Source organism: Phaseolus vulgaris, chromosome 6 (assembly GCF_051622355.1).
Source record: "Phaseolus vulgaris cultivar YP4 chromosome 6, ASM5162235v1, whole genome shotgun sequence".
NCBI classification, from domain to species: Eukaryota; Viridiplantae; Streptophyta; class Magnoliopsida; order Fabales; family Fabaceae; genus Phaseolus; species Phaseolus vulgaris.
The window spans coordinates 10,077,354-10,089,964 of record NC_143503.1 but is presented as its reverse complement, the minus strand read 5'-3'; the positions used below and the strand labels follow the sequence as shown (position 1 = coordinate 10,089,964).

The window sequence follows — 12,611 nt, the reverse complement described above, 5'->3', positions numbered from 1 at the left end:
GCGTTCTCCATTCAACATGATCGCCGATCGAAGAAGAGGCGTTCTCCATAAGTGTGTAATCGGAGGTTGCTGAAGTTATACAAGGTCATCATAATCGGCGATCTCCATGTGTAGTCGGTGGTCGCCGTAAGTATGCAAAGGTCAACATGATCGCTGGTTATGTGTAGTTGGAGGTTGCTGAAGTTATACAAGGTCAATATGATCGCCGGTCGATGAAACGACGATCACCATGTGCTTAGTCGGTGGTCGCCGTAGGTATGTAAAGGTCAACATGATTGCTGGTTGTGTGTAGTCAGAGGGTGCAGAAGCTATACAAGGTCAACATGATCGCCGGTATGAAACGGTGATCTCCATGTGTGTAGTCGGTGGTCGCCGTAAGTATGCAAAGGTCAACATGATCGCTGGTTATGTGTAGTTGGAGGTTGCTGAAGTTATACAAGGTCAATATGATCGTCGGTCGATGAAACGGCGATCACCATGTGCTTAGTCGGTGGTCGCCGTAGGTATGTAAAGGTCAACATGATCGCTGGTTGTGTGTAGTCGGAGGGTGCAGAAGCTATACAAGGTCAACATGATCGCCGGTATGAAACGGCGATCGCCATGTGTGTAGTCGGTGGTCGCCGTAGGTAAGCAAATGTCACCATGATCGCCGGTTGATGAAGCGGCGTTCTGTCAACATGATCGCCGATCGATGAAACGGCATTACCCATAGGTGTAGTCGGTGGTCGCCGATGTTGGTTATTTTTAGGAAATCCACTTCTGGATAATGTATATGGGTTGGGATACCCCTGAAGTATCTCCTTTAATTTTATTTATTCATTGCTGATAAAAAAAAATATCTAAAATGGAAATACTTACTTTTTTTAATAAAAATTGTCCTCTTTTTTTAGTTCCACTATATTTTAAAAATTTTTATTTTTATTTATTTTCTTAAATTAAAATTCTTGTAAATTTTATATTATAATTTAAGAATATTAGTAAGAATTAAATAGAAAAACAATGTGTGTATACTAAATTGTAGAATTTCCATATTATAGTATATTATATTATATTAGTAAGTGGAAATTTAATTTAAGGTCTTTTATTTTTTATTTTTTGAAATTCAATTATATTAATGTTTTAAATTTATAATATAGGAATAAAATAATATTAATTTTCAGATGCGGTAAAAATTGAAATATATAATTAATGAATAATTTGTACTTTTGTAAATTTTTATCTAAATTTGATTAAAATAGTTTATTAAAAGTGTTTCTTTGGATTTTATTTTTCTATGTAGAATATTGTATCGTGGTTCAATGTTGTAGTGTCCATGTCCGTGTTTTAATATTTGTGCACAAAAATGCAAGTAGTAGTGTCTAAAATTTTAGGGTTTTTTACTATCATGGGGTTATTTTTTTTTACTTTTTAACAAAATGGGGTCCGTTTAAAAAAGATTACAAATTTAGGCAAGTCGTGCCAATTCGGCACGATTTCATATGCACAAATCGTCCCAATTAGACACGACTTTGTCATGTCATAATGAAGTCGTGCCAACTTGGCACAACTTTTGCCTTATCATACTGAAGTCGTGCCAACTTGGCACGACTTCTGCCCTGTCATACTGAAGTCGTGCCAACTTGCCCGACTTCTGCCACGTCATATTTTTTATTTTATTTTTTATTTTATTGTTTATATATTGGGTAGTAAGTTATGTAATATTAAAAATTAATTTGATACATAATTTTCTAAGAGTGTTAGTTTTAAGGAACAAAAAATTGGATAATCGTGTATGGATCATGTTTGAATTGAATGAATAAATACATAGAAAAAGAAAATGAATGTTCTAAGAGTGTTATGAATGAATAAATACATAGATAAAAAAATGAGAAAATTAATAATCAAACTTGAATTAAATTTTATATTAAGCTTGTTTGTGCGGACAATTGCTTCTATTGTGACCTTCCGTTCTACAATATGAACATTTTTTTGGCTTATTTGGAATTGAATCATCCATTTCGTTACGAATGCGTTGAGTGCTAGGTCTTCCTGATTGATGTCGACGCATGATGGAGTCAGGTAAGAAATTTGGTCCCGTGTAAGTAGACCAATAATCCTGACTTCGAACTGGATTAAATTGGACCTCATAAGCCTTTAAAATATTGTGCAAATTGTATACTAGGACCTTTTAAATAACGACATTTGTGGCCCAATAAATAAACAATAGAATTAAAAAAAACAATTATGACATGAGAGAAGTCGTGCCAACTTGGCACGACTTCAGTATGACATGGCAGAGTTGTGTCTAATTGGGACGATTTGTGCATATGAAGTCGTGCCGAATTGGCACGACTGGCCTAAATTTGTATTTTTTTTAAACAGACCCCATTTTTGTAAAAAGCAAAAAAAAAAAAAAAAAAAAACCCATCATGGTCAAAAACCCCATCATGGTCAAAAACCCAAAATTTGAAAAGAAATAAAGATTTCATGAACAAATTGTCCATACAAGTTCAATTAGATATTGAAACTAAACATTTCAAAAATGTAATATACTATTGTTTTAATACAATGATTAAATTATTTGGATAAAATTTTATATGTTTAATTAGTATTACTATAAACGAAAGAAGAATTCATATGAAATATTGCATCTAATTCAATGATTACCAATTAAAATTATGATTAATGTCTTTCATCTAACAAAACCAAAGATTGAACATTTGTCTCGTGAAGTCAAAGAATAAATGAATATAAAGATCTTGTCTCGTGAAGTCAAAGAATAAATGAATATAAAGATCTTGTCTCTCTCACCTCTTATTTCCTCTTATTTCATGAAATGTTACCAAAGCTGAAAACTTTATGATTTCATTTGACACTATTCGTCCAATGAATTTTACAATGAAAAGTTTCGTCTGACACATTCTAAAGAAACATTAGAAAGAAACGAATTGGACGTAAAAATACAACTCAAGCATGAGAGGATTATGACGAGCACAAATGATATGATAACTTATGAAAACATGTAAATACACTATTACAAAGGAATGGGAAGACCACTAGTACAAAATTTGAAAACAACGACTATTTATTTAGTGCGGCTTTGCGTTTAAACGCATTTGTAAAAAACGCGGTGGCATTTTTGTAATTAAATTGATTTACAAATGCGGTTCTAGGGTAAGACCGCATTTGTAAATCAATTAAAATGAATTACAACTGCGGTCATAGTAAAGACCGCATTTGTAATTCATTCTGAATTGAATTACAAATGCGGTCTTTAGTATGACCGCAGTTGTAATTCAATTCAGAATGAATTACAAATGCGGTCTTTACTATGACCGCAGTTGTAATTCATTTTAATTGATTTACAAATGCGGTCTTACCCTAGAACCGCATTTGTAAATCAATTTTACCCTAAAAATAGAAGCGCGCCACTGGTTTTCACTTTCACTTTCGTCTTCTCCGCTCTTCGTTTCAACGTTCTCAGCTCTCTCCGCTTTGCATTGTAAGTTTCAGCTCTCTCTTCTTCAACGTTTGTTTTCGTTTTCGTTTTTGTCATTCTCATTATTCACTTCCTTGGCATTGTCATTTCGTTTCCTTACTCGTTTTCTGCATATAGGTGGTTACTGTTCTATTGGTTCTCTGGTTTTTTCTGCTCCGCCACCGCCACTGCTTCCGTCACCGCCACTGCTTCCGCCACCGCCTTCGTCTTCGTCTCCGATCACCATCAACCTAAAGGTTGGTGTTGTATTTATTTAATATTTTGAATTTATATTTAAAATTTTGAATTCATATTTAATATTTTGAATTTTTATTTTTCTGTATTATAATATATATTTAATTAATAACTAATATAACTTGGAATGTATATAACTAATAACTAATAATTTATATATTTGTGTGTATTTTGAATTTTTGTATTATATAATTTCTATTTTCTTAAATTTATATTATATATAAATTCTATTTTTGTAATTATTTTTATTTTTTGCACTTTCTCTTTGCATATCTTTCTTTTTTTCCCTGGCATCATTTATTTTTTATAATTGTCACTTTAAACTACTTTTACTTAAATAAAAATGAATATGATATTAATCTTTATGGAATTATAATTCTATAGTGTATTAAACTTTGTTCTAGAATTTTAATTTTAGAAGTGAAATATTTAGTTAGTTGTTAATTACATTTTAATAAAAGTTTTATGTTATGTTAGTTATTGTTACTTTTAGAATAGCAATATCGTGTTTGGATTGAGTCCGGGGGTGTTCGACCCTCGGCAAATGTGTGAGATTGAAGAGAATACTAATTATTAGAAAATCCTAACTATATTCCAGAATATATAATGGATCGAAGTTGGATTAATGCTGTTCGTATAAGTGATGAGTACGAAAGGGGAGTAGAGGAATTTATACAATTTGCACAGCGTAACGCGATTATTAGTGGTCATGATGGAGCAAAGATCAGGTGTCCGTGCGTTAACTGTTTGAATGGAAGGATACTGGATGTGAATATCATGAGGGAACACCTGCTATGTGATGGGTTTCTTCGATCTTATACAACTTGGACATGGCATGGTGAATTATTAAATTTACCACGTGTTTCCGTAACTAAAGAATATGTGGGTTCTACCATGGATGAAGCAGTACACGATGATGGAGATGATGATCGATTGGAGGACATGATTCGTGATGTGGGAGCTGAGTGTTTTGCAAAAGCGCATGGATATGAAAGTATGTCAAAAGATGCAGAGACTCCTTTGTATCCTGGATCAACTAACTTCACACGGTTGTCGGCGGTGTTAAGATTGATGAATTTGAAGGCAATAAACGGATGGACTGATAAAAGCTTCACGGAATTGCTCCAGCTGTTGAAGGATATGCTTCCAGAGGGAAATAGTCTACCTAATCGTAATTACGAGGCAAAAAAGATTCTTTGTCCAATGGGTATGGAGTTCAAAAAGATACATGCATGTCCTAATGATTGTATATTATACCGGAAAGATTTTGAATTGTTGAAAAGTTGTCCGAGGTGTGGGTTATCACGTTATAAGTTGAAACAAAAAGATGATGATTCTATTGATGACATGGAAAAGCATGGACCCCCAATGAAGGTTATGTGGTATCTTCCCATCATTCCAAGGATGAAGCGTTTGTTTGCAAACCCAGACGATGCTAAGAATCTTAGATGGCATGCAGATGAGAGGAAATGCGATGGCATGTACCGACATCCAGCTGATTCTATTCAATGGAAGAAATTTGATGATGACTTTCCAGAATTTGGTAAAGAATCAAGAAATATCCGACTTGGTTTAGCTACAGACGGAATGAATCCGTTCGGTAATATGAGTACAAATCACAGTTCATGGCCTGTATTACTAGTTATTTACAACTTACCTCCTGGATTGTGCATGAAGCGAAAATACATGATGTTGTCTATGATGATATCCGGTCCGAAACAACCAGGGAATGATATTGATGTTTATCTAAGTCCCCTAATTGAAGATTTGAAGTTAATGTGGGACCAGGGTGTCGAAGTATTTGACGGATTTGCTAATGAAACTTTCAAGCTTCATGCCATGTTATTTTGCACCATCAATGACTTTCCGGCATATGGTAACTTATCTGGTTATAGTGTTAAGGGTCACAAAGCGTGTCCAATATGCGAAGAAGACACTGCTTCTCAACAATTGAAACATGGAAGGAAAACAGTATATCTTCGGCATCGGAGGTTTCTTAGAAGTCATCATCCTTACCGGAGGTTGAAAAAAGCCTTTAATGGACACCAAGAGGGTAGTGGTCCACCAACTCCATTAACCGGTGTTGAGGTTTACGAAAAGGTAAATAACATAGACCACACCTTCGGCAAGTCCAAAAAAAAGTCATCTGTGACAAATATTTGGAAGAAGAAATCAATCTTCTTTGATCTTCCGTACTGGTCGAGGTTAGAAGTCAGACATTGTATAGATGTAATGCATGTTGAGAAGAATGTGTGTGATAGCTTAATTGGTACACTTCTTAACATTAACGGGAAGACGAAGGATGGTCTAAATGCTCGTTTAGATTTGATTGAGATGAACATACGCGGCGAGTTGGCACCCATACAAATGGGTAAGCGTACATATTTGCCCCCAGCCTGTTACACAATGTCAAAAGATGAAAAAATTAGTTTTTGTCAATGTCTAAAGGGTGTGAAAGTGCCACAAGGACATTCCTCAAATGTGAAGAGTCTAGTGTCAATGCAAGATTTGAAGTTAATTGGGTTGAAGTCTCATGATTGTCACATCTTGATACAACAATTGTTGCCGGTAGCTATCCGTGGGATCTTACCAAAAAATGTTAGACACACCATAACCCGTTTGTGCTCATTCTTCTCTTCCATCTGTTGTAAAGTCATTGATCCCTCAAAACTAGATGAACTTCAAAATGAAATTGTTGTTATCTTGTGTGAATTGGAAATGTTTTTTCCTCCGTCTTTTTTTGACATCATGGTTCATCTAGTGGTGCATCTGGTAAGAGAGGTTAGATTGTGTGGACCAGTGTACTTAAGATGGATGTATCCTGTTGAGCGGTATATGAAAATTTTGAAAGGTTATGTGAAAAATCATTATCGTCCAGAGGCTTCAATGATTGAAAGGTACATAGCTGAAGAAAGTATTGAATTTTGTTCAGAGTACATGACAAAAGCAAATCCAATAGGTGTTCCAGCTAATTCATGGCACCACAGGCGTTCTACAAGTAAATGTTTACGTGGTGTGAATATTATAAGCAAATCTCGATCAGAAGTCTTGCAAGCACATTTGTACATATTGAATAACACAGATGAAGTTGTACCTTACATAGAAGCTCATAAAGCCATTGTGAAGGCAAATAACCCAAGACAAGCAGAGAAATGGGTCTTGATGGAACATAATAGAACTTTCATGCCTTGGTTTAAAGATGAGGTGTTCAAGGATTCAACGGCATCAGAGACCTTGACTTGGTTGGCTGCTGGATTGAAGTTTGATGTCATTTCATGTACAGCGTACGAAGTGAATAATTGTATATTTTACACGAAGTCCCTGGATGAAAAGAGTACAGTTCAAAATTCTGGTGTTACTCTTGAAGCCGAGTCAATGCAGTTTTCGACTTCGAAAGATACAAATCCAGTACTTGGATCAATGGCATACTATGGGTTTATAGAAGAGATATGGGAGATTGACTACACTAAGTTTTCCGTTCCAGTTTTCAAGTGTAAATGGGTTGATAATAAAAGTGGGGTTAAAATTGATGAATCAGGATTCACACTAGTGGACTTTCGAAAGATAGGGTATCGAGATGAGCCATTTATAATGGTTCAACAAGCATCTCAGGTTTTCTATGTGAAAGATCCTACGTCAGAACATTGGTATGTCGTTTTACACGGGAAAAAACAAGGGGAAGCCATAGATGATATTGAATATGGCGAAACTCGTTCATTCACACCAATGATAACTAATAAAGATGACGATGTACTTGATGATGTACATGCAACCCGTAAAGACCACAGTGAAGGAATTTACATATAAACATTCAATCCACATGCAACATGTAAATAAACATTTATAATTTTATGTATTATTTTTATATGATTTTAATTCGATGCACATTAACTAATGTTTGTTACCTAATTTTTTTAACAGAGACATGGATGACGACCAGACTCCAGTCAGACCTCGATCTGGGCGAGGTAGTAGAGGACCTACTAGATTGAAGCGTCTTGCATTGAGACGTGCTGCTGGTGAGAAGACACATGTTGACATTGACGTCAACACTGGAGTGGCTTTTGGTCCTAAGGCAGATGAGTTTATGAGCTATCTTGGAGTTGTTTCTCGTGAGAGGCTCTCCATTTTGATTAATTCATGGGATGAGGTTTCAGAGGTTGATCGGAACATGCTATGGGAGGATGTTCTGGTAAGCTTTACATTATTATTGTTATCATATAATGCTTTTTAATATTGATTAATTAATTTTAATTTCATGATGTTATTTTGCAGGCAAACTTTGACATTCCTGATGTGGAACCGCTTCGATCAAAGATATTATCCAATATCGCACTTAAATTTCGTACCTTTAAGTCAAGACTGACATCGAGATACATTTTTGGCGACCTTAAAGACGAAAATCCATGTTTAAAGTACCAACATATTGATGAAGAGACATGGCGTCTTTTTAGAGAAAGCCGTCAAAATGAGGCTTGGATGGTAAGTGAAGTAACTTTTTTGTTTATATAACATTAATAAGTTTATCTTATTTACTTCAGTTTGTTTATTTCAATTATGACAGGATCGTCGGAAGAAAGCTCAAGAGATAGCTTTGAAGAATCTTACCCCGCACGTTATGTCTCGTTCGGGGTATAGAAAACTTGAGCAAACACTGATGGTGGAAAAGGAGAAATCTCAACAGGGGACGTATTCTGAGAATGTGGAAACAGGGGTCACTTCTCCTCCACCACCTTTTCGCCATCAAAAATGGAAGAGGGCCCGAATTAAAAAGTCCGGTGCACCAAGTTCCGAGCAATCCGGGGTTATAATCGAAAAAATTGTAAGTTATTTTTGTTATTTTCAATTTTTTTAAAGCATTAATTATATTAATGATTGAAAATATGATTTTTGTGTACTCTTGCAGGATTCCTTGGAATCCGACGGTACATTTGTTGCTGAAGGTCGTCACGATATCCTGGTTGAAGCAATTGGACGACCTGAACACTCTGGTCGTGTTCGTGCCGCTGGACAAGGGGTCGGAATTAAACTTTTTTTTGGAGTTTCAGAACGACAGCCATCCTCCTCCTCCAAGAAGGAAACTCAAATGAAGACTAAGTTACGTGAAGAAATAATGGAGGAGATGAGAAAGGAGACTGATTTGATGTGGCTGGAGATGAAAAAGGAGAATGATCGAATGCGACAAGAGTTTCTATCGCAACAAGTTTGTGCTGAGCCGATTGAACCCCTTGTTAGTCCCACTCCCAAGAGCACAAAGGGGAGTTGTGCGGCTCCTCCAACATCAGGGGATGATATCAATGGGCAGACAGAGGATTGTGAGCTACTGGTAGTGGGCGGCAAACTTCCTCGGGTGGTGGCACTTGGAAAAGTCTATAAAAACGCCACCACCTTACATAGCGTTCCTCTCTCCCCTGATGTGGCGAAGGTAACTGTTGAAAAAGTATGATTTCCTGATGCTCGTGTTCCACTACCTTCAGATGAGGTAACCACTGTGGCCGATGCATTTCAGACATTCGTTGCCTGGCCCAGAGAGCTCATTCGATCTATGCCCGAACCTCATGTAATAATTTCGTTTCATTATATTATTTTTATTTATATTTATATATTACATATAATTTAATACAAATGTTGTTTATCTTGTAGGAACCTTTTCAGCCACCAACTCCGAAAAAGAAGCGTGAGGTTCCAGTTGACGATCCTATGGCTTCCCTACGTCTCATTGCTAGTCAGATTGGCAATGATCCTTTTCCAGTTCCGTGGGATAATACATTTTTTCAAATCAACACTGAACTGCCACTGATGATTTACAACACAGATTTATCAGAATTTATATCTGGGAACCAGGAGCTCAATATAAGTATAATTCAATTTTTTATGATGTAAGTATCTTTACCTATTATTCAATTTACTTTATGTTAAATTATTATTGATTATGCTTTAACTAAAAACTTGTAGGTTTTTGCATAGAGTCTGTATCACTGAGGGGAAGGAAAATATGTATGGATTCGTAGATCCTGCATATACTAATCCCGTTGGACCAAACTCAACTGAGACTCAAGCATACATCACTAACATCCTGGAAAAAGAGGGAAAACAAATTTATTTATGCCCTTACATTAATGAGTAAGTTTAATTATATGTCATCAATTATTATTATTTCATGTTTTAAATATTTACTAACTCTTTTCAATGATCATATAGGCATCATTGGCAGTTACTTGTCTTATCAATGGTTGATAAGACTGCTGTATGGTTCTGTTCCCTACACAAGAAGATGCCCACAAAATTTAAGGATATCATTGATACGTAAGTATAGTATAAACTTAACTTTGTATATGTTACTAATTAACCATCTACTAACGAGGTTTTTTGTATTAACCAGTTCATGGCGTGGATATAACATCCTAAAAGGTCGATCCAGTTCAAATAATTTGAACTACATAAGAGTAAAGGTTTGTAATTTTTTTCTTTCTCTATTATCATTGTTTATCAATATACTAACATATTACTTTTTATTGAATTATATAGTGTAATAAACAACCAGGAAGCTATGAGTGTGGCTATTACATTATGCAATGGATGATTACCATTATAAGACTAGGTGTTAAAACTGGTTGGAAGGAGGTATATGTTAAATCATTTTTATAATTCTTGAACATATATATATCTAGAAACTAATTTATGTCAACTTTGCAATGCAGTTATTCACAGAAGAAACACCAATGAGTGAGGAAGGCATTTCATATGTTAGAGATTCTTGGTCCACATACTTCATTAATTTTTATAACTCTAGCATACGTAAACAACATTAGTGGTTTTATTATATGTAATTTGATCACTTGTAAATGTACATTTTGATGATTTCAATTGGTTACTACATTTTTGTATTTGTCTGGCTGGGTTTAATCATTATGCAGGTTATTTAAATATATGGTTTCTGCACAAAACAGGATGTACCAAAAAAAAAAAAACACTATTTACAAATGCGGTCATTTACCAAGACCGCATTTGTAAATAGTGAATTCGCATTTACAAATGCGGTCTTAGTAAATGACCGCATTTGTAAATAGTGATTTATGAATGCGGTTTTTACCAAGACCGCATTCATAAATCCTAAACCCCAAACCCACTCCCTAATTCAGAATAATATACAAATGCGGTTACCTAAAATGACCGCATTTGTAAATGTGATTTATGAATGCGGTCATAGGACCGCATTTGTAAATTCCAGATTTACAAATGCGTGTTGATCAAATGCGGTTCTATGACCGCATTTGTAAATTTAAAATAGCCGCATTTGTTTAACTTATCTGCACTAGTGGACTCAACGAGTCATGGAATGAAGGAAGAGTTTTGACCCTGGTCGTTTAAACAATAATAAATTCGTGATCTAAAGCATAAAAGACATGGTCTAATTTTTAGGCAATGGTTTTTCGGTCGTAGTCTACGTGGACATTGTCGTTTGTAATAGACAATAGTTTTATAAACATGACAATTTTAAAACTATTGCTTAAAGTTTTTGACAATAACCACACTTTTAAAAGCATTGCTTAAAGTGTTGACAAAAGCTGCAATACATTTTAAAGATAATTAATTACACAACTCAGATCATATATCTCTAAGTGAGGATATCATTTTATATAACATGTATAAACCAAAATAAATATAATTGAATCGATAATTTGTGTATAAACTATAAATAATGAAGATGGTAATATGGAATAAATGATGATTTAGTGAGCTATTGGTCCATGGAAATAGTGGACTGCAGGCAACAACAGGCACAAAGAGTCACCAATACAACACAACAACACACAAAGAGCCTTGAGGAGAGAGAGAATCTAACACACGAAAGACAAAGGCTATGTGTAGTAGTGACCCAACAAGAATTCTCTCATATTTTAATGGATATGTTGAAACTACATAATCAAAAAATTTGTCTTGAAGGATAATGATAAAGATCAAGTCTTCAAAATTAAAACTACAAAACTTAGTTAAAAAACATAATGTGTTGTTTCTTTACTACATAACAATAAGTTCATTATTCTTTATGATTGTCTTCATTGTCCACAAGCCGTAAAAAATACAAAAAAATAGTGTTAAGTTTTCTAAACATCTTATAAATTTTGATAAAAGAGAATTAAATATAATAGAAACCAAATAAATATAGAAACTACCAAGATATAATTGGATAAATAGTTATAAATCATTATTATATTTTTGAAATTTCAAAATTGACATTGATTACAAAAGTTTCTTCCATTCTCACCATATATAATAAAATATAATTTTTTTTTATCCATCCCCAAAATTCATTCACAATTCAAAGATACAAAATTGAAACACACTAAACAGGTTATACTCTACTGACTTTTCTAATTGCAATAAAGTTCACACTTTCCCTACCACAAATTATACATTGATGCAAGAAATCTTACTTGGGGAGTACAACAAACCCTAAACCCTAGATCAAACTCTTGGGTTTATTAGTGTATAAGTTCAAGAGGGGTGGATTGAACTTATAATTTTTTTTGCAAAGAATACTGTTTTCAGAAATCATGACAAAAAAGAACATATTGATTTAGAGTAAAACAAATTTATTTTTCTGATTTCAAAAGCACTTCCAGAAATTAAACAGTTTGGTTTTAGAATCAATGAATTTAATTTCTAGCTTTACAAATTTCAACACAAGCAGATTTACCAAGCAACAACAAAGATATTTGAAAAAGATCCTAATTCAGAAAAACAAATCTCAAATCTTTGAAATCAATTTTAAAAGAATATGGATCTTGAACAAAATTATTTAGTGACCCTCAATACTTGTGTTACCCAATCAAGGATTTACAGATTTAGTGATTCTTAAGAAGACAAAGATTTTTTCAGAATCTTGAAGTACAAA

The 12,611-nt window shown here is 34.3% G+C and overlaps 2 protein-coding genes across 2 annotated transcripts; both read left to right on the top strand.

Annotated features, from left to right (window-relative positions):
• Positions 1 to 7,540: 7,540 nt before the first annotated feature.
• On the top strand, positions 7,541 to 8,224 carry LOC150026309 (uncharacterized). Its single transcript, XM_090303815.1, has 2 exons — positions 7,541 to 7,904; positions 7,988 to 8,224. The coding sequence occupies exons 1-2, from the start codon at positions 7,638 to 7,640 to the stop codon at positions 8,222 to 8,224; spliced, it is 504 nt and encodes a 167-aa protein (XP_090159941.1). The 5' UTR covers positions 7,541 to 7,637.
• Positions 8,193 to 9,823, top strand: LOC150026308 (uncharacterized). Its single transcript, XM_090303620.1, has 4 exons — positions 8,193 to 8,534; positions 8,619 to 9,272; positions 9,356 to 9,591; positions 9,668 to 9,823. The coding sequence occupies exons 1-2, from the start codon at positions 8,331 to 8,333 to the stop codon at positions 9,156 to 9,158; spliced, it is 744 nt and encodes a 247-aa protein (XP_090159746.1). The 5' UTR covers positions 8,193 to 8,330; the 3' UTR covers positions 9,159 to 9,272; positions 9,356 to 9,591; positions 9,668 to 9,823.
• Positions 9,824 to 12,611: the final 2,788 nt, after the last annotated feature.